Source organism: Sceloporus occidentalis, unplaced genomic scaffold (assembly GCF_023333645.1).
Source record: "Sceloporus occidentalis isolate IW3139 unplaced genomic scaffold, rSceOcc1.0.p SCAF_44, whole genome shotgun sequence".
Classification (NCBI taxonomy): Eukaryota; Metazoa; Chordata; class Lepidosauria; order Squamata; family Phrynosomatidae; genus Sceloporus; species Sceloporus occidentalis.
In genome coordinates, this window is record NW_028317024.1 from 3,610,032 (window position 1) to 3,637,500 (window position 27,469).

A 27,469-nucleotide genomic window follows, 5' to 3' on the forward strand; every position below is an offset into this window, starting at 1 on the left:
TGTCTGTCCACCCAGTATGGAAACTTTACTAGCAGGATATACGTGTCATGACATACTAACAGCCAGGAGTAAAGCATTATAAATATAAATATAAATATATATATTTATTTATTTATAGATTATACATACACTATACATACTCTTTTTTGCATATTTAGCCCCCTGCAAATGCATTGAAGAATACGGCAGAATCCCCCATATAGATTTGCCCACCCACAGATACCTAGACGGGTTTCCACTGGTTTCTGGTGGGTTAAAATTATTTCACTCTATCATCATATGAAAAAAGGAGGTTTCTTTTAGGAAAGAGCTTGAGCAGACACTACAAAGGTACAATCTCCAATGCCGCAGGCACATGTCCTTGCCCCCTGCAATGACTTAAAGAAAGCCGTATTTATAAAACAGATGTTAAGCTTGGCTTCCTGATGGTTCCTGCTGAATAGCTACAAAAAATGCTGTATTGTGAATGTGAATTATTATTTACAAAATGACATATTGTTGTATATATTGTTATATACAAAATAATATGCAGGGAATTTCTTACTTCTTCTTCCAGCCAATCATTGTACTGCACAATACTGGTCATAGCAGCATCAGCACCTTTCATGTAGAATGTGATATCACCTGAAGATTCTTCCTGAAATGACATATTGGAATAATGAATGAACATACACTTCTAGACTGCTCTAGTTCAAAAAGAAAACCCCAGGAAAACAGGGAAAGCACTCCCATTTAATGATGCTGCAGTCACAGGATGTATATAAAGTGAACGCTCACACAACAAACATTGAATCTATAATACGTTGAAACATTAGCTACTAAACATGCTGAAAAGTTCCTGGTGAGTTCCTACTGAAGTCAACAGGGACACAACCCTGGCTTTCTGCACCCCAGAACCGGGAAGTCAGTGTAGAATGAAGCCCGACGTCTGGCTGGGCCTTGTTTCTCCAGGAGGGAATATTATATTTATTATTTATCGTTTTATATATCGCATCGTCATATTCCATAGCACTGTACAATGGGTAAACAGGTATGCTGTATTTAGCGACAGGAAAATTGTTAAATTCACCACTGACCCTCACTATGATGCCCATGCGTTTGCTCTCCGAAGTAAATGGAAAGATCTGCAGAATGAAAAATGTCAGAATCTGTCCACTGGGGGTCTTCAGCTGCATGGAGGTCAAGTCTCTACTGACAAGAGTCAGTCCGACACTCTCTGTCCACTGCACTAGAGCTACCTGCGGAGAAAACAAACGGAGGAGTCAAAGGGTCAATTACACCCAGGCGTAATACATGTGTAAACAAATAGACATATGTCAGCATAATGTGACTGATCAGGGAGTCCTTTATCAGGAAAAATAGAAAATATTGTGATGTCTTCTACGTGATACGCGCAGTGCTCTGGAACTCAAAGGGTTTTAAAGTGATGTCACATATACCAACCTCTGCAACAGACAGAAGAATCCACGTTATCCTCTAATTCAGACAGAATTAAACATAGGATACAAATCCAGCCAAATAATCAGTATCCAATATCACATAGCAAAAACTTAGTTTCCAGAACGCGGCTTTAAAAAAATAAAACCACGGTCTAGACTGTGTGAAAAACTAATAAAGAAAAGCATTTGAGACTGACGCAATCAATAGGAATTGATGTATGGATTGATTGGCAACGGCTGGCACAATAATATAGCATAAAGAAGCAGTACGATTATAGGGACAAACTGTTGTCCCAGGGAGCCCTTAACAATTGCTGCATATGGAAATACTGTGTAAGTACTTTCACATTCAGCCATTACACCTGCAAAACTTTATGAAGTCCATATGACGGCAGGAGAAAAATCTTTAATGTACCACAAGCCAAAACACAGTTATGATTACTATTACCAAATGTATTAGTATAAACAATTCTGGTCTGTCTATGTCCATGTATTGCTTTTCTATTCCTCTGCTTTCCTGATACACCGTACTGCGTTCTTTTAAATGTGATCCCTTGCACCAGAAACTATTTTTCACAACGTGACGGTTTTCCACAGTGTTTACTTCCTCAATAATCATGAAAAAAAAACGAACACAAAACGAATATCAACATATTAATTCCAATAAAATATAAACCTAGTCGTTCCTATATGAGCAAACAATGATAAAAATAAATATAATAATTCCTCATATATTTATGCTGCCCATCGAATACCGAGTAAACGTTTATCAAGGTCCTGCATGGTTTGTTGATCAAATACATCTTTTGTCCCTTTCCTTATGTAGGTTTTATATTCCATTATGACACCATTAATATTATCATTAAACAGTTCATTAAGGCCATAATATACGTACTTCTCTTTAGAAGCTGCACCTTATATTCAAGAATACGAGTTCTATAAATATAGGGTTTTTCATTCTCCAATATTTCACTATTTCGCCCTCAATTTTTGAAACACAACCCACCCCCCCCCGCCCTCTGTTATTTCTGGCCACAGGGGCACGGTCATGCATCGCAGGCATCTTGGCAGCACGGGCGTTGAGATTTGGAGCTTGGCACACTTCAAATACTTACCGCCTACCAACCTTAACATTTGGCTGCTGTTCTGCCATTATCTAGAGGTGGCAGCCCTATACAGAATCCGTTACAAGATGTCAAAAAAACACAGATGTAATCACATACTATGTAAAAGCTATTCAGTGAAAGCAGTCCTGAGGTGTAAAAAGTCCGCGGCTCACAATATTTTTGACCAAAGCTCAGAGGGCTCCTATTCACTTCGAAATCCTGGCATGCTTGTTAACTTAAAATGACAATTAAAACAAAGCAGTAAATCAAACAGCGTGATGTTTTTAATTTTCATTAGCAGCAAGACATTAGTAAAATGATGTAGGACAATTACTCACAAAAAAACTACTGAGGGTTTTAATTCGGTGACCTTTGGCTTCCCGGTAATGTATCGGATTCTTAGATATAGCTTTTAACTGCCTCATTCTTTCATGGAGACCGTTGTTGCCAATACAGATAGATAACAATTGAATTACCTAGTTCTAAATTAACTAACCATTGAAACGATTCTGAGAAGATGAATGCGATTTATTCTCCACTTACCGATACCAGACGGAAAAATATGGCACAACGGCACCTGGTACAATTATATATTAACCCTCCGTGAGCTGGCAATGGGAAAAAATAAATGTCTTTTTTTGTGGATCATTATGAAAATGGATTGTCGTGGAAAAAATAAAACTGGCTCCTAGTTACTTCCTATATCATAACACAAATATTTACCTGACTGCCAATGTATATTCCTCAAAATACACAACCAGACCACAAAAAGGGTTTAATTTTTTCACAATTCATCATTTTTAAGTTATATTATATTATAATGCTTCAATTACATCATTAGCATCATTTTATGCAGCGCTTCTTAAAGTATATACATTCAAATAGAGTAGCGCTAATAGACTAAGCTTACATTTTGGAGGAAGTAATAGACAGAAATATATGAGAAAAAAAAAATGATTTTTTTCTGAATATGCTTGAATTGCACCTTAAAATGTGTATGGGCACCAAGAGGTTTTGGAACAGTCTATAACTTGCTTTCTGCCGTCTGGATTTATTTCCCTTGAACTGCCTATAGACATATAACACGACTGGTTATGGCTTGAGAGGTTACCAAGCTGGGAAATATGAATTAACACAGCATTTGCGGTGTCTGCATGCCACGCAGCGACTTTTCTGCTTATATTATAATTTAGTCTGGTACTCCCTATCAGGAAACTGGAGCTTCCTGTGTTCTTTACTTTGATTGACATGTGTAACCTTTGAAACTTGCATCCATCAATCGGGACTATAATTAATGCTTGAAATGCTATGGTTAGAGGTTCTAACAAATGCATCACTTCCAGGGTATAAATACGTATAAATAAATACCATAAGAGACATTAGCTTTACTGTTATAGGTTGCATGGGCTTCATTAACTGACGGTGTCAGAGGAGCTGCATCTACAAGTGGACCCAGCTGTCTCGGGAGGTGCGTGCCTCCATCCTCATGGTCTTCTGATGGCACCGGCAGATAGATATGTGCAAAGAAAGGCACAGATATCTCTCTCCTCCCGTTCCTGCCCGGTAAAGCATTGAGTGAAGTTGCTGACATTAAATCCCATTGACTTCATCCAGTCCATTCAGGGGACAAGGGGAAGAGAGAGAGAGAATCTAGGGCCAATTTGGGTTTAGGGAATAAATCCTATAATTCCCTTTAAAAAGGACTGTATAATTTCTTATTCAGCCTCACTATACATGAACCCATATCAAAATACTTAGTGAGTACTTTAAATCGGCATTCATTATTCAAAGTGCATATGAGGAAAATAAATAATTTTCAGATCAGTTCAGATGATCCATCTTTGGAATCCCATTTTAGAGGTTTTAGACGCCTGTGTAGCTCTCCAAATTTGCAAATGCAAATAACAGAAAGTAATGGGAAACAAATCTTCAAATTAAAAAATAAAATAAAATCATATGAATGCCTTTCTTGAAATATCAAGATGATGGCTAAAACCCACAGAAATGTTTTTTTCTTCTACTAATTCTGGTACTCAGATCCTATGGGAATTTGACTTTGTCTTGATCACTGTAACCGATGCTAAATGTAATTGTTATTATCATATGTATGTCAGGCCATTCATCTCGGCAACATGCGTGTGTACACCTTACTACAAATGGTAATTCGATGACTAGAGCACATTCAGCCCTGCTGTTTTAATTAGGAGAATTGACCATTAAAATATAAATACAATTATGAAGTTAAAAAAATGCTGCCTGACCATGCGGAAAGGGTGCTGGTCAATATCCCAGTAGTTTTTCTTCACGGGTCTCCAAAGGTCAGGGGAATGATGGTTTTATGCCGCTGACAATGATTTCCTCTTCACAAATACATTGACAAAACAACACAATTAGTCTTGCTTCAATGAACCCATGCGGCAGAATGAATTAAACAAGATGGCGTGCTTCATACATTACAGTGTTAAAAAAAAAATATATATATAAAAGCAATGGTTATCATTTGGTTCTTCGTTTAACGAATTTACTTTTCAGATCTTTGTCATACTGTGATGTCTCTTTATGGCCCTCCATTTTTTGTACGTCTTCTCTTTTGTACACAAAATGTTCTTTGATATATTCATAAAGTATCAGAAACCACAAAGCGCATCGTATTAAGGCAGATGTCATTGAATTACACCTGTCAATGACTGTGTAATTCTGTCACAGACTGCAGGATGGTCAGTGTCTCATTTGGGCATAAGATTATTTCTAAAAGCCATGAACAGATGTAGCTGGCGTCAAACACAGAAATAAACAGCAGTTAGGCTGCTTAGCATGGCATCTCTGACTCATAATGAATGTAGCGGCACCAGTGGAAGCAATAAATTGGTGGGTTATAAGAGTAAGAAGTCCTTAAATAACAATGCTAATCAATGGTCTTTGGCCAAAGGTCTCCAAAGGTCTTTGTTCACAGCATGTCGTGGACTTGTGACCTTTGCACTTTACTGCCGGATCTACCTAGTTTATATCCTTTCATGATTGCTGATTGCATTAAGTCAGCAATAGCTTTCCACGCTTGACGTGGACACACACTTCTGGCAATTGAACCTGATGCAGTTATGATTTTGTCGATGACTTTCCCGGCTTACCAGTAATGTTTGTTATGCAGGGGCTGTTCTGATCACGAGTGACGGACACTTGAAACTTTTTAACCTCTCGGAGAAAATGAAATATTGATCACTTATCATAAGAAACAATGAGCAGGGTATAATCAGACACCACATGCTGAATGCTAAAACTGAAACTAATCCAAGAGACCTTTCACATTTGTATATCTCCGCGTAATCTCTTACGTGTCTTCAAATGACAGCTTACAAACACACATTGCTGTCTTGAGCACGGCAAGCACACGTGACATCCATGAATAGAGAACGCGTGCAGAAATGATATGTGCTTTAAGGAAACGAGCTAGCCATGAAACCTCAGATTACATTACCTTTATAGCACCGCGTTACTTGCTCTGGCACCACCAAGTACAAGCATCTCAAAATATTGAAATGAAAAAGGGGGTACTTGGCTGCCCTAAATATTCAGGACTCCAAACAAAAAACTAAAACCGCACTGGGAAAAAACATAGGCAATTATGTCGCTTGACTTTTTCCATAACACTCATTAACACATATTTGCTGTGTTTGCTCTCGACAATGTCTGCCAACGTATCACCGGGAATCAAAATTTTGTTCGCTAACATCAAAGTACTGAATGTTCTATATGTCCAAGGAAAAAGCAAGTTAACAGTGGTTGGTGAGTCTTTTTAGGCAGTCAATATAATAGTTCATGCATGAGAACACTTGAAAACACTCGCTTGGTCTCAAAAGCTCTACATTACAATACGAACTATTCTTTTGGTCTACCAATTAAGACATTCCATCATGCCCAGTTCATCAAAAGCAAAAAAAATGTATCACTGAACATGAACCTTGTTACTTTTAACACGTTATACCCTCTCTTGCGGATCTTCACGTCTGTGTGGCGCTTGGCATCTTGACTTTCCAGCTGTTCTTGTATGTTCTTGCCTTGGTCTAAATATCTCACAATACAGCTCCCCTCGTCACCATTAACTCTATGTGTGTCTGTCTCTTTACTAAATGCAACATTTTACTGCTCAGCATAATTAAGGAGTGGTGCTTATACACTAGATCAGCATGTATCAGGAATCTGCCTTATTAATATACCATTAAATTAGGCATTTATTTTACAGCGTTAGAAGGCACTGGAGAATAGGATCCATCAGAAATTATGTAGGTTGATTCCCTTCCCTCAAAATAAAAAAACACAAACAAAAAAAATAGCAAAATACATTTCATACATTTCCTATACCGGCTGCATCAGTAAAGCTAATGTAAGCATTTTCTGCGCTTTAACTATTACGAGTTCTGGCTTCCCATTCACTTCCCTAAACTAAATCTGAACAGCATGTTTTTACATTTTTGTGTCATGGTTGGGTGCAAGGTTAATCACCATCCCTTAGGGACTGAAAAAAATATTGCCATGATTGGGAGCGTGTGGTTTAAAATCCTTGAGTGCCAAAGGGGTACATAACACATTTTAGCAGCAGTCTGTTCATAATAATCCAAAACCTTTTGGTGTCATAGGAGTTAAACCACTCACATAAAGAACACCACTACGTTAACGCTTTGAGTTGGTATCTTCTTCTACACATAGCTAAAATATTAACATTTCTGGCGCAGCAGTGCATCTAGGTCACATAAGTCTGTGTTAATATAAGAGCTTGTTGGACATTCCATTCGAAAACCATGGGTATTAATATTTAGCCTCCACTTCACTTATCTAGGAAAACTTTCAACAAGATTTTGGAGTATGTCTGTGGTAATATTTGCCCATTCATCCAGTAGAGCATTTGTGAGGTCAGGCACTGATGTTGGACAAGAAGGCCAGGCTCGCAATTCGCTCTGTGCGGGACAGTCAAGTACTTCCACACCAAGCTGATCTAACCATGTTTTTATGGACCTTGTTTTGTGCACAGGGGCACAGTCATGTTGGAACATGAAACCGGTGCAACAAAGTTGGAAGCACAAAATGTCATTGTATGCTGCAGCATTAACATTATCCATCACATGAACTAAGGAGCCCAAAGCCCTGAAAAAGAACCCAGCTTCAAATCATTATCTCTCCTCTACTAAATTGTATACGCCATGGAACATATTTCCACCCCTCCAGCCAAAGTTCACATTTCTTGTGCTGATGTTGGTTCAAGAGAGAGTTTGGATCTCTGTAGTAGGTGATGCTACAGAGGGCAGGTTATTTTTATGTGCAACACCCAATGGTCCTGCTTAGTGATTGTGAGCGGTATACACTCATGGTTTCGTGCCGTTACTCCTAGACATTTCCATTTCACAATAATAGTACTTATAGTAGCAAATCTAGCAGGGCAGAAATTTCCTGAACGGACTTGTGATAAAGGTGGCATTCTATTCCCCATTTAAGTCACTGAGCTCTTCAGTACGACCCCATTCTACTGCCATTGTTTGTCTATGGAGATGGCTGCCTATGAGCCAATAAAATAATGTTAGCCAGACACACGAATGCCTTAGAATAAGAATATACAAGAGAGAGAAAAGAGAGAGATGAAAGAGAGAAGAGAGAGAGAAGAGAAGAGAGAAAGAGAGAGTACCAGTGTTAATAACCATATAGATTTTCTTTTGATGCCTTTTTGGCTCCTGTATTTGAGGTGCCTTGTGTGCATTGTCACTGGGATACTTTATTTCCTAATTTTGCTGCATGACATCTGAAAGCAGACACTCACATTTCTATGTTCACTCGCCAAATGCAGTTAACTACCTCTGGCTATGTTCTGCAGAGTGACCTATCAATGTCTCAAAATTAATCTGGCCAAAACTTATCATACCCCCACCTAAAGCAAGATCAATTCCTTTATATGCAATCACAGCTGATGAAACAGACAATAAGCGAACTGTCACGGCATGGTGCCTCTGGGTGATATTTCTAATCACATTCATTATTTGGCTATAACTTAAAATTCTTAGCTAGTGTTATAATTATTCCTTCCTGTGTGTGTATAAACTACAGTAAACAAGATCCATATCATCATCTGTAATGGCAGCTAAGGTGATGTATGATCTACTTTAAGTTCTAAAACTTAAACAGCTTCCACAATAACTCTTTCAGTGTCTTGTTAAGCAACAAACCACATTTTAAAGAAATGTTCCTTCCTTCTTAACATATCTGCTGCCTCTTCCTTGTCCAACTTCATAAACCTCTGGTTGTTCACACAGAGGGTTAGAAATCATATTCAGAAGATGGGACCCAATACACAAATTAAGTGTAAATATTGGCAATATTCAGTTCCTTGTGTTAGTTTTTTATTACTAAATTTGCCTGTCACGGACATGTGAGGACTACAAATTGTATGGTCACATGTCATTTTCAAGGGACGTTACCCTGATTGAGACCTTTACCTTCTTTTCAAGATTTTCTTTTAAAAGTATATCCCTCTTATTTCCCTTTAAATGGTTAAAAATGTCATATAGTAGATCTGGCCTTCTCGTTGTCCTTCTGTATTTAGGAAATTAAAATGTTATATTTTAGGGTTATATTTTTTAAGCACATCAACCATTTTATATTAAATATAACCCTAAAATATAAAATTTTAATTTCCTAAATACAGAATTTGATTAACAAAAATACACATTTCAGTATATTGCCACTGTTCGGATAGGGGTAATTAATGCAGGCAAAGCAAAAAGCAAAACCGCACTGCATCCATGTTTTGTCTTCATTTATATAACTGCATAAAAAATGTTGCTGCTCAATAGGCATTTTTTTTATTTTTTTTTTAAATTAAACTACACCTTTTCCTATAGCAAAACTGTCCCCATCCTTCGAATTAGTATTATTCAACCAAAAATGTCATTAAGCATATACACTTTTTTGCCCACAAAAACACTCAAGTAGTTATTAACCAAATCGGTTTAAGGTATATGAATTCTGTGGCTAAGGGAAAAAAAACATCAATTGAACCATTTCCTTACATAAAGCTCTAGGGTGCAATATCTGAAGCACTTTATTCAATAAAAAATGCTTTTAAAATGGTACTTTGGTGATTGGGAAACACAGGAATCATCTGTCAATGTGACTGCAGGAAAGCTCAATAAGCTAAATAATGAACCATTCACATTATTTTCCTCGGGCTCCCTGACTTGTGTCAATAGAACTCTTTAAAAAATTATGATGCAGGCCTTGTAGTTAGTAATGTGTGTATATTTACTGCAAGCTGTTCTAAGCTAATATCGCTTACAGAGGTCTGTACATTATTTTTTAATTATTGTTTACAAAGTAACCTTATTACAAAAGCACATAACCATGGCTCTAAAAGAAACACAATGTGGCTGGGTAGGGCTGCCGTATCGCTGCGTACTGGAGCTGGAGTGATGGAACAAGGATGTCGGAGCCCTAGTAAGATTTGAGAAGAACATATAAACCACTACATGCTCTCCACACAGTACCTCTAGAAAGCACTGTAGTGAAACACATGGGAAAATGAATTAAAAATAAGCAAGACAGCTGGATCACAATAAAAAAGGAATTATTGTTTAAGCATATAAACCATTGATGCACCTTATCTAGATTTTGCGTTGAACTTGAGTTAAATACAAAAATAAAAAAATAGTAAAGAAATCTCCACAGTCAGATGCCCGGTAACCCGTTGGAACCCGGGTGGTGAGTGGGCACTTCTCTTTTGCTCTGAGATTAAAGATCTTAGACTGGAGTCCCGAGGAAGCAGCACTTCACTCGGAGACAATGGGTGAAATCTGGCAAGTTCCTAGGTATGGATACAAGAAGTGCTCTTATGTACCTCCTCAGTGGTACAACACTAAATCTAGAGTTTTCCACGAGCTCTTTACTTTACCAGTTTTCATGGTACCCAGGATCATGTATTGTCTGACCAAACATGCAATTATACATGGCACATGTGCAAGGCAGCCATTCTGCACACACAGCTTAAGATCTGTTAATGGAATGGAGTAGCAACATTGTGGAGTCCTTGAATAAAAGGCCTGGCTCTTAATCTTCTCTCTGCAATATCACTGCAATGCTCTCACTTCATGAAGACTCTATCTTATTGTCTATTTGTTAAAAAAGGGAAACATTTATACACTTGACTATGAGAATAACAGACACCATACATCAACCTGGTTTAACTGTCTCATTTAATATTTCAAAGTTCTAGCTCAAAACTCACAATAAAGCAAACAAAAAAGAAACATCAGAAAGCCAAGCTCCACATTAGCCATTATTCTGGATTCAATTATTTGGAGCACGGAATTCTATCTCAGAGGCAAGATAAAAAATAAATACAAACACAATAGACCTAAACAATGAAAACCATCAGTGATAGAGCAGCAACATGACTGAGATAACTTGTGTTCAGACAGGGGAAATAAGAATGAGACTGACCTCATCAGGGCTGGATGCCTGGTATGTCCGATTCTCATCACTGAAGTCCTGATCCACTTCAGCATACTCTGTTTCTCCATTCACTCCGGCCCGTGACTCATACACGGGGGTTACATTGTGACACAAGGCAATTGCCTTCACTGCCTCGTGTACTCGACTGTTCACGGTCTTGCGTACTTTAGGCGCAGATGACTGGGCCTTTCGTGAAGGTGTTGCGTTGTTATTGATACCACTTGTCTGGGATGGTGCCTTCAATGCAGGTTACAAAACAGTACACATTACTAAATGAAAACTTAAGGAATTGAGAAGAAAATAATCAAGGAAAAAGAGCACTTTTCGACTTCTTTAACAAGTTGGCAAAAAACCGTATATTAATAACAAAATTAAATAGGTTACAATCAAGGTATTTGACGATGTTGAAATTAGCAAACACAAGATTTTCAAGTGCCATCTGTGGATAGTCAAAGCATTGTAGCTAGTAAAACGGAGCATAAACATGGTAAACAATAATCTGCGATCAATGATATGCCAAATCTTCCGGCTCCTGGCTGAAATGAGCCTGGGCCCAAATTAAAATTAAAGACAAAATGAGAACCAGCCATTCCCAAATTCCCAAGATGGTTTACCATTACTGTTAGGACTCTAAGAGAGCAGTAAAATAACGCTAGACAATCAGTTAAAGCAGACTGAGTCCTCTGGTGTGTGGAAAGAGGTGTGATACACAATAGAGGATGTTTTTTTGGAATTTGTACACAAAACAGAGCAAGGACTCAGTGCACCCCAGTAGTATATAGTATATTTTTTAGCAGCAACCCAGGAATCTAAATGTGTATGCTTTTTAGGATGTGCTCCCCATTCTGTATATATTTGGTTTTGTGGAAGCTGATATCAGGCTAGAGGAAAAGCCTAAAACAGGGTAGCTGACTGATCTGCATGAATGTCCATAGGCTTAACTAAATACAAGCAGTTTTTCAAGATCTTTAACTATGCAGTATATTTATATTATATATATATATATATATTCCAAATTTCCCAAGCCTGGTGCTAGTAACCAGCAGTTTCCATACAAAGCACTTTCAAAAGATGGTCAGCACTCCAGGTCTTTAAATTAACAATTTCTCTTTATTCAAAGTCAAGTCGACGTTTCAGTCATTGCTGACTTTCATCCTGATGATAGTCAGCAATGACTGAAACGTCGACTTGACTTTGAATAAAGAGAAATTGTCAATTTAAAGACCCGGAGTGCTGGCCATCTTTTGAAAGTGTTATCTTTCAAGGGATCCATGTATAAACTTATTATTTATTATTTAAATATTTATTATTTGCATGCGCCTACCCAGAATCCCTTGTGGTTGTGGAAGCACCAAGAGATTTCTTAGGGAAAAACAAGCCTTCTGGCTTGTCTGGTGTCTGTAGATGATTGTTTAATAATAATTCTACTACCCCTTAAATTTAAGTGGAAGGGTTTCCATTACCTTTACCCACCATAACTTATGTAATGGTATTTCTTAGTTACCCCAAGCCTCAACTATTAAGCCAGTATCACAACCTCATGCTGACGAGTCCCATGAAGGATGAAACAGCTGTCTATGAGTGGTGATCTGGCTATTGTACCTCGTCCCGAGTTTTTTCTAAAGGCTGTCTTGTACAGCGGGCAATTACTTTCAAGGGATCCATGTATAAAGTGGATATACAGGCAAAGGTGATAATTGTTAACTTTATTTGCATGTGCCTACCCAGAATCCCTTGTGGTTGTGGAAGCACCATGAGATTTCTGAGGGAAAAACAAGCCTTCTGGCTTGTCTGGTGTCTGTAGATGAGTGTTTAATAATATTTCTACTACCCCTTATATATATATACATACATACATGGGAAACACTCAGGTAACATTTGCTGATCTTTAACAAGTTAAGATACAGTAGAGACTAAATATGGCCATTCTTGTTTTAGAAGGTGTGGTTAAGGTTGAACATGGCTTTACTTCTTATGCTAAAGTTTTACCCACTGAAAGCAACTCATGTAACTAGTTAGGAGACTGTGAAGAAGAATAGTGTATTGTATTTACAGAGTATTTTTTGTGGTTTATATACACATTACTGTGGCACTTATACTGGGCCAACATTCTAAGCACCGAGAAATGAGGGACATCAGGGGACCAAAAATGCACAGAGGAATTTGGTTCGTAAAGAGGGGTACTTGAGAGGAATGCACTTAGGCCCAAATCTATTAGCACACTTACACTAGCTAAGGCATTAACACTTTTGCACGTAAAAAAAAAAATATTTAAAAAACACTGCTACTGTCCACACATTCACCTTTAACTTTAGGGGTTTCAATAATTTTTTCTTCCAGGTAGTATTAAATTATCACTCAAGTAAATAATTTATTTTTATAATAATGAATTGCCTTATTAGTATTGTTTTAGGTTGCGATGTGTCACGCCATGCTGTACACCCACCACCTCCAGTTGTGTTGTTAAAATCACTTTTGGAATCCTGTGTGTCGTGGACTAGACACACCGAGCCACTGATCCGTGAACACACTGCCTATCAAATTACAGTGCAGCCTAATAATGGGTTTAACTTTGCAGCTCATCTGCTTTCCAGCTCCTGCTTTGAACCTCAGCATTTGCATTCTACCAGCGCCAATGTCATTACAGACGCAAATAAATTAAGCTGATTTACTCCTTCTGAATTATGTTATGTTTATTGATGCTTGTATAATTTAATTTCACACAGATTCCATTAAAGATTATGCTCTCTGTCACGGAATGCTTCCAGTGGGGAAATATAACCATGTTATAACAGATTTCTGTGTTACATTACTGTAGATATGCATGGTTGTGTTCTATTATTAATAAAATGAGACGCCAAACAAGTCAATGGCACATCGTACTTCTAGTCTACTGAGAGCGTTGAAACAAAATATTGCGTATCCCATACAGCGGAAGCGCTATGTGTTTTTACAGTTAAATGTTTTATTACATATTTTGTGATGTAAATATTGGGTAAAAATTTTAAGCTAAAATAACATTTGCTAATTACATTGTGGGGAGAATTTCTGTTCTTGGTGGGCGTTTAATCTGCGCCTCTTTAAGGAATGGGCAAAACTGAAGTAACCTAAACCTACTTATTGGTAATTTACACGGATTAACAGAAAACTATTTACCAAACCATGCTACATCTTTAAAAGGTACAAAAAGTGCACATTTTAAAATGTAGCTAAAAGAGGCCAAGAACGTTAAATAAAAAATATTTAGAAAGGAAGGCAGACATGATTCATTACTTCTTTCTTTTTAAACTTGATATTCAAGCAAATCCTTACCAGTGAGTATGAGCTTGCTACATGATTTTGGATTTCATCCATTGTATCTGTGCCATAAGATACAGTCCCAAGATGAAGACGTTTAAAAACCATTTCATTCTGTGTAAGAGTTCCTGAAAGAAAAGAAAACAAATATGTAAAAATGTTTTATGTAAATTATGAGAAATAGAAAATGTTTTATGTTCCCCCAGGAGAGACTGAACAAAATGGCAATTTCATTAAGTTTTTTTCCCATAAAAATAAAACTAAATACAAAAAATTCAGAAGTGGTTTTATAATCACCATAACTATCCAAACATCTGACCTTTTTACCAATTACTTTTATGGTAACTAAGTTAACTAAAGATTACCAAGTTATTGCCTTGGACAGAGTCTCGATGACATTTTTAAAACCTTCTGCCAATTACCTCCACGGTATAAGATGGGTAACAAAGTCCTACTAACCAAATCCCATAATGCTTACCCCTATGGACCAACACCCTGTGTCTATAAAGTAACTTGGATTCCCACATAAAGGAAGTACTTTGGCATGTGGCATTATGTTTTGTTCTGTCCAACTTGTCCCCAAATGTTAAAACATGAAAGGAACTTTCCAGTTCTAGAAATTGTCTACAATTTAATGACATTCAAGAGGGAATGTCTTAATGATAATAATAATAAAGAAAGATGACTACAAGAACAAAAATGTGCAACTTCAAGGGTAGGAAACACCCATAGCAGCCTTTCAGAAAACATAGTAAAGGCTAACACTAAAAAAAGTGTTTGCGATATACATAAAGTTATCAAGGCAAGCAAATAATTTTAATATTTCTTAACCAGCTGACCTTACGGGGCACAAGATATGCCAATGTATAATTTGTTCATTGGTTCTGTATGGTCAATTATCGGCCAATTCTCTTTCATACAAATAAAGCAGATAAACATGAAATGCCAATTGTAGATATCAACTATATTAGGCTGGCCTAGACTTTTCTTTATAAGTTGGGAATTTAACATGTGACAGAACAGGAAGGGAAGTGTTAATTGTTAAGTAGAATGAAACCTATTGGCGCAAGGATTCCTTGATCATTCTCAATACAAATGTTTCAATACCAGACTTTCCAAGTCACTAATTCACTGAAGGAAGATTACGGGTAGCCGAGAGGTTAATCCTTAGGAGTAAGACTTTCCGGTTAACTCCTCCAGAGGAAAGCTTGCTCCGAATCTCCTTAAATCTATAAACACAATGGTATCGTTTTATATGGGTTGGTGAGACACGATACATTAATACAATATATAAGGCAATAATAGTTGACCACAGAGGCAACAAATAAATCCTAACATTAGGGACACTTGGCTAGGGGCAGGACTTTACAGAGACTTTTTATGTGACATTGTTACCTATTGATAGCGTGCAATTAAGTAAGATATCCTGCACACAATTTTCTGTTCTTTAGATGAGCATTACTGTGACTTTTACAGCTGCAGAATAATGTACCTTAAAAACATGCTAAGCTCCTAGAAAAGAGTAGAATTGGACAGAGGAACTTGGATCAGAAAAGAGAGACTGCACCCCCTAAAGCAGTATGGTTCTAGGTCCACCTAATGTTAGTAAAGGATGGCTATGGGGTAACAACTACCGCTAACTGGGCTAGTACCCATCTAGCCTGTATTGACATTAATTTCAGGACAGCTGTGTATTAAGGTCAATGTGAATCTCATATTGGCGGAGCGGTTTCACATTAATAGCTGTATGACTATGCTATACAGGACAATGACGCACTCCCCACACAGCTTTGTTGATGACTTCATTCACGATCATTTAACCAACACCTACATTTCCATTACATAATTTTACTTAAAATATTATCAAAGCAGTGGGTGTAATTATAGTTCTTGAGACATAACCATTTACACTGGTTTGAAATATGTTTAAGCACATAAATACTTATCTGTGCACATGTAATAAAAGATTTTAAAAAGGCCTACATATAATGAAAGACTGCAAAAGTTATATTAACCAAATGGTATCAATAAAATGTATTGCTGGGATGTTTAAGATAAGAACTACAAATGCACACGTTGTTTGACTTTAGATAATAACCCCATTGTAATATGCTTAACACGCATACATTCACACACACACACACCATTGTCTGGCCACCTTTAGTGCATAAAAGCAGAGTTTACTCTGTTTATGTGCTATATAAGTTTATAGCTAGACAGCATCTTTTACAGAACTGTGCTACATGCTTCTTTATTTTCTGATTTAGGCAAAAAGAAGTATTTGTGCAACTAATATTCATTATATCAGTCTCTATTTTATGAAGAAACGCCTGCCTGTGTAGTGTAGCTGAAACTCTTGTGTTTGCAATAACTTGAAGAGTAACGTCTCTGTTGGAACGATAACACGCAGCATAACATTGTCTAAACTAATTATAGGTTACGGCATACAAAGGAAGGACTGACCCTTGCCAAACATGAACAGAGGATGTCTCGCGTCTGAAATGTAGCCACTTCTTTCCTGGCTTCTCTGCTGTTGAGGAAGTAACACCAACGACTTGTCCATTATATCTGTAAATGCTCTTTTTTTTGTTTGGAAAGTACACAGGGTGTGTTTATATATGTGAGTTCAGAACCGCAAAAAAAAAAAGCACAAGAGGCTCATCTGCTTAAGGCACGTTCAGCACCAGCACGGTTTGCTTCACGTCTGCGCACAATGCGTTAAAACAAGGGATTCAAGACATGCCCGTGTTAACAAGCTGCACCCAGAGACCAAATGTACAATTTATGAATTCTCTACCGCATTGTGCTTTAAACAATGACATTATCAAATGCAACCAGTGAGAAGATTAAAGTTCTCCCAGCAGATTAAGTACAAATTATCTAGCCTCCTGTTTCAGCATCATTTGTCCATTTATCACATAACGTCTAGTATTTCTGGTCACTGTCAATATGCACTGCATCTCTGCAGTTAACAGATGTCTTCCCTTGTCGAATGAATTACTTTAAGTCTCACGCACTGCTGGCCGCAGATGTGTCACTATAGCAACATCATTAATTTCAGATCTTACCGGAAACATGCACTCCAATCAAACCTAATTATACTGCGTCGCTTTCTTGTCCCACAATAAGGAAACTATAATGCAATTATTGGGATACTTCATTTTCCATTCTGTGGTGGCAAATGAGAGAACTGCTGTGATGGACGCTTCACATCAAAAAGCTTATTGATGAGGCACAATCCCAATTTACAATCATACAAAGGGCTACCTTGCAATTATATTAGCAAAGTAATGTTCGTTAGGTTCAACAACTAATTCTTAATCATTCTGGGTGAAACCTGCAACCTGAATGTCAGCCCCTACCTATGCTTTCCACTTTATTTCCTTTCTCAAGAAAGTAAAGCTACTTTGAATTAAAACACAAAATTTTGTAAAAATCTAGGATGTTTGAAATAAAGCACCTTGGAACACATTATGGATCAATTAGGCTATATAATGGTTTAAAATGAATGCGCCCTATATGCTATATGGAGTTTATTCTCCCAAGGCACTAACTGTACTTGACATGCTATACAATGACAGAGTTGTGGCTCAGTAGGAGTTAAAAATCTAGTTTTAGACATAAGATTTTAGGGGCAGGAGAGTCAGACCAAAATAGTTCCTCTGACGAAGCTGTAAATGCACAGCTGGTTTAGATACGTCATATGGAAAGAGAAGACTGCTCTGATTAGCGTCTTCACTCCTTGAGCCAGATATATGGCGAATATTAGGTAGACTACAATGCTAGTTACCGGATTATCTTATTAGTTGAACCGGTTCTTCTTAGATGCAGAGACTGCTTTATATTTACCTGTGTTTTATCAGAGGTTAGTGGTTCAATATAATAAAATGCATCATATACTCTATCAAAGTAGATTTTTTCAGTGTCTCAGAGAGTTAAGTTTTTCCCTAACTTTTTATGAAACTAGATTAAAAGGTAAGAATTTGGTTTGCTTTCATTTTGGGTAGTTTGTTACATTATCAGAGGTTTAGTTCTTAACATCAGATACCCAAGTGTGGATAGTTTTTTTTTCCCAATTTATAATAATTCAAAAGATTAGGTATCAGCTAAGTGGCTATCATATGGTGCTTACATGCAGTGTTTAGGTGCGTAAGTTCTTCAGGGCAAGTGGGCCAGGTAGCCCACACAACGCAAAGTGAGAGGTGCACTGCCCGCTGGCAAAGACCCTGGTCCTTGTTGTACCGCTAGCGATAAATACCATAAGCGCAAGGCTTAAACTCTGAGCTGACAGGATCCAGTCTGATGTAAGAAGCACTTTTCATATTGCTTGTCTAGCACCATAGTTAGAGAAGCAGTGGCAAAATATATGTGTGCGGAAAAAGTATAAGTAGTGTGTGTGCATACACATTTGTAATCTAGAATTACCAGTTTTATCTGTAAGCAAATACACCAAACGCCCCAACTCTTCTGGAATTGTGCTTGTTCGGACGACAGTCCGTGGAATGTGCTCGTCTCTCATGATCATCCATCCATATGCAGCTTTACCCATGTCCAGATTAACTCGTAGACTAGTAAAGGCAAAAAATATTACTAGTAATCATAACAAATAATACATTGAAATGTACCTCTGTACACAGGCACTCAATCTACCGCCTTCCATAGGTTTTCACAAAGACCTCAAAATTCCAACATAAAGGTGAGTAAGAGTATATTTCTAAATAACGCTTTGGTTCATGAAAGCAAAAACAGTGATGGATATTCATTTGATGTTGCTGGTACCAAAATATTTTATTTTAGTGTTAGTTGCTTCAATCCTAAACTATCGTGTTACTTTATTTGAGAATGCAAAATGTCATACAATACAAGTATTAGGAAATGGGGACACTGGATCATGACATGATCACATAAGAAACCTGAGATGGATATGCCTAGTATGTTGTCTTATTTTAACTGTACCATATATTACAAATCAGTAAGTCCTTCTAGATACAGTCATGCTATCTAAAGGATTAGATATCTTGATTAGTCCAGCAAAATGAACAGTGCACAAAAAATACAACAGTATTGCTTTTTTTTGTAGAGTGATCCTTCAAGAATCAGCAGATTCTCTGCCACCTTTTTTGTTTTGCTTCCTGATAAGATCAATGTCTTTCACAACACGAGCCAAGTATATATTTCAAAAAATGCAACATTCAGTGAAATTAGACATCTCTGTTTTTCCTTGATACAAACACATACCTTATCGGGATGATGTAGGAAAACAGCAGGAGGAACCGAAACAGGTAGCGGTACCAAGGACCAACAAATCCCTGCAAGGTTACCATGACCACGGACAGTGCGACGAGAGCCAAAAACAGTGCTTTGGTCAGCTGATTCAATTCAAGGTCCAACATTCCCACCTGAGAAGAGAAAGTCAAGAGTTCACCTATGTGAAGATTGCGGCAGCCTGTGTGAGCGGGATCTGGGAAACTGTGTTACAAAGTACTGCAAGCAGGAAAAGAGAGAGCATCTCAAAGATATCCATCCTATAATAGTGTTTTAATCACATTCACGCCATTTAAATCTTAACAGAATTAAAAGGAGAGAGAGGACAGGAGAATTTGAAGTTCACCTCACTGTGTATTATGAAGGTCTAAGCCTTGTGAGCTTCTGCTGCAAGATGTTTGTCTGGTCCTGTATAATCTACAGTTAAATCAGTGAGATTCCTTCAAAGTCTCCTTCCCTACTGAATTATACATTATGCAGGGGCTTTTTTGTGCTGCAGAAATTTGCCAGTGTTGCCCCTTCGTAATGAATAGTGAAGTGAAACCCCATCTCTCACCTTTAGTGGACAAACTCCAGAGTTTCAAACTTTGAAACCGTGAGCTTTAAATAAGTGATGATAACATGGACAGAGTATTATTATTATCTCTTATTGATATATTACCAACAATGTATGCAGCGCTAAAGTATAGTAAAAACAGAAACATACTTATCAATTCACTTTGGAGGAAATTCCAAGGAAGCCTTATGAAATGTTCCTAATTTCGGTCATAATTCTTTGTTCTTAGTGTTTTCACACTGCAATTGTACAATGCAATGCAAAACATCCATCTCTAAAATGAAAACCTAATCCCCAATTGAATTTTTTAGGTAAAGTAACTCACTTTTCAATTCAGCTTTACTTGTAGTGTAGAGTGTAGGATATTTTTTCCTTGGGGCTGGGAAACCCTTTAACAAAGCTTGTCTAAGAACCTAGACTGCCTTAACAAGCTTAATGTTTATTTCTTTAAAGTTGAAACTCCCAAGACAAGACTATCACATGTAGAAATAGCTCTATTACATGCGACTATACAGTTATTGAAATTGAATACTTTGATGGAACTGTGCCTAGATCTTTCAAAAAGGTGCTGCCAACACCAGAGTTTAATCCTAAAATTGCAGGTGTGTTAAAGGTGTCGTGAATTAGGATAACAAACATTTCTTGTGTGTTGTTTGAAAACACACACAGTGACGGTGAAATCAATTCAGAATGGGTTGTAATAGGAGACAAACTATCTAAAAAACATGAATTTGTCTAGAAATAATCAAGTTATACGGCCCTATTAAGCACCCTGAGTGGTTCCCAGCTGGATAACTAAAAATGTACTAAAAAATGGATCCATAATTCAACAACATGTAGAGGGAAATGCCTACTCCCTGCGCTGGATGTTAGAGGACCGCTGGCACAGTGTATAGCATGTAGAGAACGCTGGCGCAATACCTGCATTAAATATATTTCAACCTGCTGTCATAAAATATGTTTTTGCCTGTGTTTATTTATCCAGAGTTTGAGCAACTCAAACAAACATACTGTCTTCTTTTAAAACGCTTGCTATGCTGTTCTCTTAACAGATTTATAGCTGCCTATTGGCTACTATCTCAAAATATGGCCAGTTGAGCAGCAAATATAAGAGAAAGCCAGTTATATCAATTTTAACCACGAATATCATTTTTTTTGCCTAGGTGTTGAGGTAAGCAGTGTTACAGCTGTTAGGAAATAACCTCGATCATTGTGTCTGATGCATAGGATGCTATATCATCATGGGAGATGAACTCTGGAGAACTACCTACTTTGTAGAGAGAAATACATTTTTTGTGGGAGATTCCCAATTTTCAGGCACTGGCCACCTTGCGACACTCTGAAGTGGAACTGTGTGTATATATTTATTAATTAAGAAGAGACTGTGTGGTTATGTATAGCACTCTAATGTCTGAATTACACTTCTACTGCCAATCACCCACAAAGCTGTTGGTGTTTATTCACTAAAAGGAGTTATTCATTATGAAGAGCCAACACTGGCAGGTTTTCCTAGTGTGAAGGCCTTAGCTCGCTCATACAAAACATAATTCAATGCGTAAAAAGGCCTTTAAAAAATTCCACCGACAATACAATACATTATACAGGGTTAGCCGAACTCTTCCTGCAGCAGAAGCTCACCCGACCTTCATAATGTACAATGAAGTCAAAGAGCTGAAACAAAACTCTCCCTTTAGTAAATACCTCCATTTGTGTGAGAATTTCTCCCACAACTCACTGTTTCATGTTCTATTTCTCACTGCTATGCATTGCTTTTTTCTTATCAGCCTCATCACTATCTTCTTAAAAAAGAAAAAAAAATATCTGGATAGACAAAAAGCCACAGATCTGACTGTTATTGTTATATTGCTCCAAAAATTAGCGAAGGGTAATTATTATTATTTTTAATCTTGCCATTTTTTTGCAAAAAGAGTGAACTGATTATTATTGCATTTGAGGCATAACACAAACAAATATGTAATTGTGATCTATTATCATACAAGACTAGCAACATATACTTTTCCCGTAAATACAGATAGCATATCTGAAGTTACAATAATTGAAATAAATTCCAGCACATTTTAGGATACAGAGTCTGCGCCTCTTCCCTTGAGAATGGAGCCATCCAGGACCACAGTAGCTGATTTATCAGCTGCATTAAAGAAGCGGCAGGGAAAATATCTGGCAATTTCCGCTGCCTCAACTACTACATAGTTTATGCTTGAATTATTGAGAAAAATAGGTTTTTGGATCAAAATGAAGAAAAATTAAGCCAGGGAAGTAGAGCATGTTTCAAAGCCCAGATCCTTTTGCGTTGACAAAGGCGGTCTAAGTTTCAGGCCTCACTGAGGATCAGATGAAGTCATTATTCATTCAGTCAGGGGAAAAAAAAGACTCAATTACTTCAACCTAAAGATGCTATCAATGAATGCAAAGTGCATATTTTACTCTATTCATCCAAATCCCATTAAAAAGTGAAAGGAATGATTTAATCTGGCTTTCTAGAGTTGGCCTTTTTTGTATTAAAATAAAGAATCACTGTCTCACAATATGCATAACTACTACCTCACACTTTTCACTGCATCATAGTCCTGAAAGACCACAAAATGGGGACAAAACAGTGGGAAATTAATACAAAGTTTCTTTTAGGGAAATGATAATTAAAAAAAAACCCAACAGAAAACCATTAAATGTAGACCATTGAACATTCAAAGATCGAATAACTTCATGATGGTGGAAACAGGTAACTTTTCTGAATATCTGGATCTTTTGGAAGTTACCGGTAATATTAAATTATTATACTTTATAAATCACAGGAATAAACAAAGAAAATATCCTGTTCCGAGTACTAGGATCAGAGCATTATTAGATACACACACATATATGGCTATAGTCCAATCCACTGGTGCAACTCGTTGGCGGATAAGGTGATCACTGCTCAAACGCTGCATCACAAGAAATATCCAGTGCACACTTTTATTTATTGTTTTATATAGCGCCATCAAAGTCCGTAGCACTGTACAATGGGATTTAGATTGTTGCTAATGTTAATTTATTATACTATATATGATCCCTTCAAAAAGGTTTTTAGCTGAATGGCGGAGGTATTCTGGGTCTCTGCCTTTTTCTTATGCTATATTTTATGGTATTCTCATTTGTGATATTATGAATATATAGATAATTTATTTGTAACCCTTTATGAAGGTTATAGTTTAATCTGATTTATGTAGAATTCTGGATTTAATGATCATATATATATATATATATATATATATATATATATATAAAATTAACAGTATAAATATTAGAGTGCGTTGGATATTTATTCTATTTCAGGGTTTTGTGACTTTTTTTGTTGAGCAACACTGCTTTTGATTCTTCATAAGTTACAGAATGTTAAAATGAATGGGTGGAACTTCTGTTGATTACCGATTACTATTTATAAATCATGTAAAAAAACCAAAAAGAACAGATACATAAATAAATAAATAAAAAAAATAAATGAGAGCATGGTAGATATTAATGGCATGTGGGAATATGCTAAAACATTTTTAGATGTGCTGCTCATTTTAATTATTGTTCGAAGGTTCTTTAATTAATTTCATGGGGGTTTTTTTTAAGGTAAAAGGTCATATTTCTTTCTCAGTCTGTTAGTCGTGTGCTCATTGCTTATATAGGTTGTTGTAATAATTATCCATGTGGCTATTAGAAAGGAAGTTTATCTTTAGACCACAGAACACACGTGGGGTTGTATACAGGCAAAGTTTTCACTGGAGATGTTTGGAAGATTCTTGGATGCATTCATATTGCTAAATTTTCTCCAATTAAATAAATAAATGTTTTAGAACGCGTTCACTTGATACATTAGAAAAATGCTACATCTACAATTGGAATTTTTACCAGACTAGTGTGGGAAAAACAACATTAGCAATTGTATTTCTTCTTATTCATTAGTTGGCATGTTATTGTATAGTCATTGATCAATAACGTATTCGGGGAAAAGAGAGAAACAAAAAGGTGCATTTTTTAAAATGGTTTTCTTGCTATAATTTAGTTGTGCCCCTTTTTGCAAAGGTGGATAATACTTGAGATTTTCCTTACAATCTTATGATGTGTATTGAGCACTTTTTAATGTGTCATAATATCTGATTGGCTTCAAACGACTGCAAAAGCTAAATTAAATACTCTGCTGGAAATAATAATCTTCAAGGAAATTTTTTTTTACATAATGTCTGATACAGCCACAACAGTTTAGTAAGACGGGATTGTTCAAAGATAATGAAGACAATAATTGTTTGTATAATCTAAAATGCCACTAATGGCTGCAATCACAACTCCATTTAGCCTTTCTTAATTTACGGAGCAAGTTTCATGCAGCTAATGGTCCTCAAACAAGTAATGGTTTATTCAACAATAAAGTGGGTAAGTACAGTATCCGGATTCACGTCTTTCAAGCTGGTAGGCCTTCTGCAGGTTCTGTTCCTATCAGGATCAGGTTAAACAACCTACATAGTTCTGTGTATAAGGACACACTAATTGTATAGCTAGAAGGGTTTTTCTCTACATCTTAAAGTAGGCAAGTTTGAGTTATGTGCCAATGTGAGATCATTTGCACAAAAAAAGGCAAGAATGCCAAAAACCCAAAGAAAAACAATTACTCCCCCCCCCCAAAAAAAAAAGTATGGCTCCAAGTTCAGGAATGGACTAATTTAGTGTAAGGTAAAAGTTGTGTATAGTTTTCTTAAGAAACAGACCCCCAGTGTTTCATCTCATAATACCATTTTCCCATGGAGCTCTCCTAACTTTCATTTGACACGTCTTTCAAGGCATGTACAAAAGCTTAAATAATACATGCAGGGCGCGCTTACATTCAGCCTGTTACAGGAAAATTGACAAGGTCTCTATAGAATGTTGAGGCACTTTTTGCTATTATTGTTACCCTCTTGTGAAGAGGATATACAATTTCTTCAGTGTAGGAAAATCGACATTGTAGATTCTTAGGAATATCATTTTAATCTCCCTTGCATGCCGGCGTAACATTTCCAGGTTAATGCACACATTTTACGTCGTCCTGATCCTTCGTTGAAGATAATATAATCTCTCGACCCCACGCAATGTGTATATGAAACAAAAGCTCCTCAATATATAAAAAGATCTGCTACACAGAGCTCTGTTTGTCCGTGCCAGGTGTGGAATGAATTGAAATAACCTTTTCTTATACATTTATCCAGGGTAGCAAATAAGGTGCAGAATGAAAAAAAGGACTAAGATTTACACAAGGACTAAGAGGTAGTGAAATTACAACATTTTATAAATACACACAATATTATCATTGTATGTATGCTGAACATATTTTCTTATTTATCTTTTTAATGTCCTGTTTAATCATTGCACATGGAATATGATTATGTTGTATAAATCAGTAAATAATAATAATATAATATGAAAACCTGAATATTACATTATTTAGAAAAAGTATTTAAAGAAAAAAAAAAATCACCCATACTTAAAGCTGTTGTATTTCATTTTGGACAACAGAGGGCACTGCTGTCTGCCATTAACCCATTTTAAGAAGGAGGAACCACTTTTAGAACTTTCATCTAATTTAGTCATTTCCCAGTGCAGACCATGGGAGTCCCAAAGTAAATTAACTTTTCTGCGTTTTTAAAGAAACACCACACTAAGGTTCAGACGCAAAGCGGCGGATAGTAATCAAATTAATACTTTGTATGATTTCAACGTTTTAAGGCTTGTCCCCCCAGCAATTGTCTTCGTAAAAACAGCCCCAAAGGGCAGGGAAATTCTGTTGATTAAAGTTTGCAATTGATGCCAAAACGTTATTTATAAATGGCGGCTTAGAAAGAAACCTAATAAGTAACGCCGACTGTTAAACTGAGTTACGTGTGTCTGAAAACAAAGTGATAGGAAGCTTGGAAACAGTGTCTCGGGGTATCATAAAGCTTAATAGTTTCAGGAACTAAAATGCCTCTACCTATTGCCTTTCTAATGGTATGTTGCTCTCCATAGGAAGCTATCAATTCTAAATGGTTTTCACAAGACCACCCACCATTTTAGAATAATTACTTCAATAACCTGAGCTTTCAGTGACATCGGAAACCCGAACAATCACTCATATAAAGAAATCCTAGAGTCAAATGCTCACGTTTCAATTTCATTTAATTAAGCCAGGGGAGGTCATTTTTGTGAAATATTATATGTAAACAGCTATTTTATGGATCCTTTATAATGCTATGAATGCAACAATGAATGTATTAGTGGCATTTAAAGATTCTATTAAAACATGCATTGTGCATGGGTTATATGAAATGATTCTGAATGTAGCAAAGCTGCTAAGCCTTTCATAAATCATGTCAATCAGCACCGGTGTGCGGTACGTATAAAAAAACCCCCACAGACGTGAAAAACGTTTCTTCCAATTCTTGAATGTGACATCTTAATATGCCTAATATTTCCTTTAAGCATTTGGTGTTGAACGGAGTTGCAGTTAACATCAGAATATATTTACTACCCTGGCATGCCCCAAATAAATCAGGATAAAAGTCCTGATTATAACCCTGGTGATTAACAGCAGGGGAAGTCAAATGACTATGGCGTTTATTCACTAAAGTCGGTAGAATAGGTTGCAGGAGAGTCGTGCTTCCTATTCACTGAACTCAACTTCAAGAAGGGATGAGGTGGCCCTGCATGATGCATAGTCCAATCTGTAGCGTGATCTTCACGAAAGCGCACTGATGTAACTATGCCTTAGACATGGCTAACCAAGCTCTTTATGGAGCAAAAGCTCAATGTGGTTGGACCTCTATAATGTATAGTGAAGTCTCTACCTGCTGATCATAAATAGCATTGCTGCGTAAATTAAAATCCATATATTTAAATGTACTGTTATGTTACATAAAAATTAAGTGTACCCTCTAGTATGCTAGATTTGTAATTTTAATTATTGGTTTTGAAGTTGAATCACTAAAACAGAAACTTTTAGGACACTTTCCAGAAACAATAGCAACAATCTATGACTGCCTGTGCCACGTGACAATTAAGTGTTTCTGACAAAAATTGTGAATTCAACTTTATATGATTCAAATTCTTCAAATTATTTCTGGGGACGGTGTGGACATTCATCTGTGCTGGGCCTTTCTAGTCTGGCATTTAGTAACAAAAGTGCTCAGCAATTAATGCTTGTTTAAGTCCAAGAGCACCTTTATTCTACATCATTGTAGTAACATTGTTTGATCAAACACTGGATTAAGGAGACACAGTCGCTGACTTCTGACACTGTTAATGTCCTTTCAGAACAGCAA

General features: G+C 36.8%; 1 protein-coding gene across 1 annotated transcript in view; it reads right to left on the reverse strand.

Moving 5' to 3' along the window:
• Positions 1-27,469, reverse strand: part of LOC149289602 (putative phospholipid-transporting ATPase IIB) — a 124,370-nt gene that overhangs the window by 18,598 nt on the left and 78,303 nt on the right. Inside the window, exons 11-16 of the mRNA XM_089490361.1 lie at positions 19,571-19,731; positions 18,758-18,900; positions 14,348-14,460; positions 11,024-11,272; positions 1,077-1,238; positions 545-637 (exon numbers count right to left, since the gene is read on the reverse strand). Coding sequence (XP_089346487.1) covers positions 545-637; positions 1,077-1,238; positions 11,024-11,272; positions 14,348-14,460; positions 18,758-18,900; positions 19,571-19,731 — 921 coding nt within the window. The remainder of the gene's footprint in view (positions 1-544; positions 638-1,076; positions 1,239-11,023; positions 11,273-14,347; positions 14,461-18,757; positions 18,901-19,570; positions 19,732-27,469) is intronic.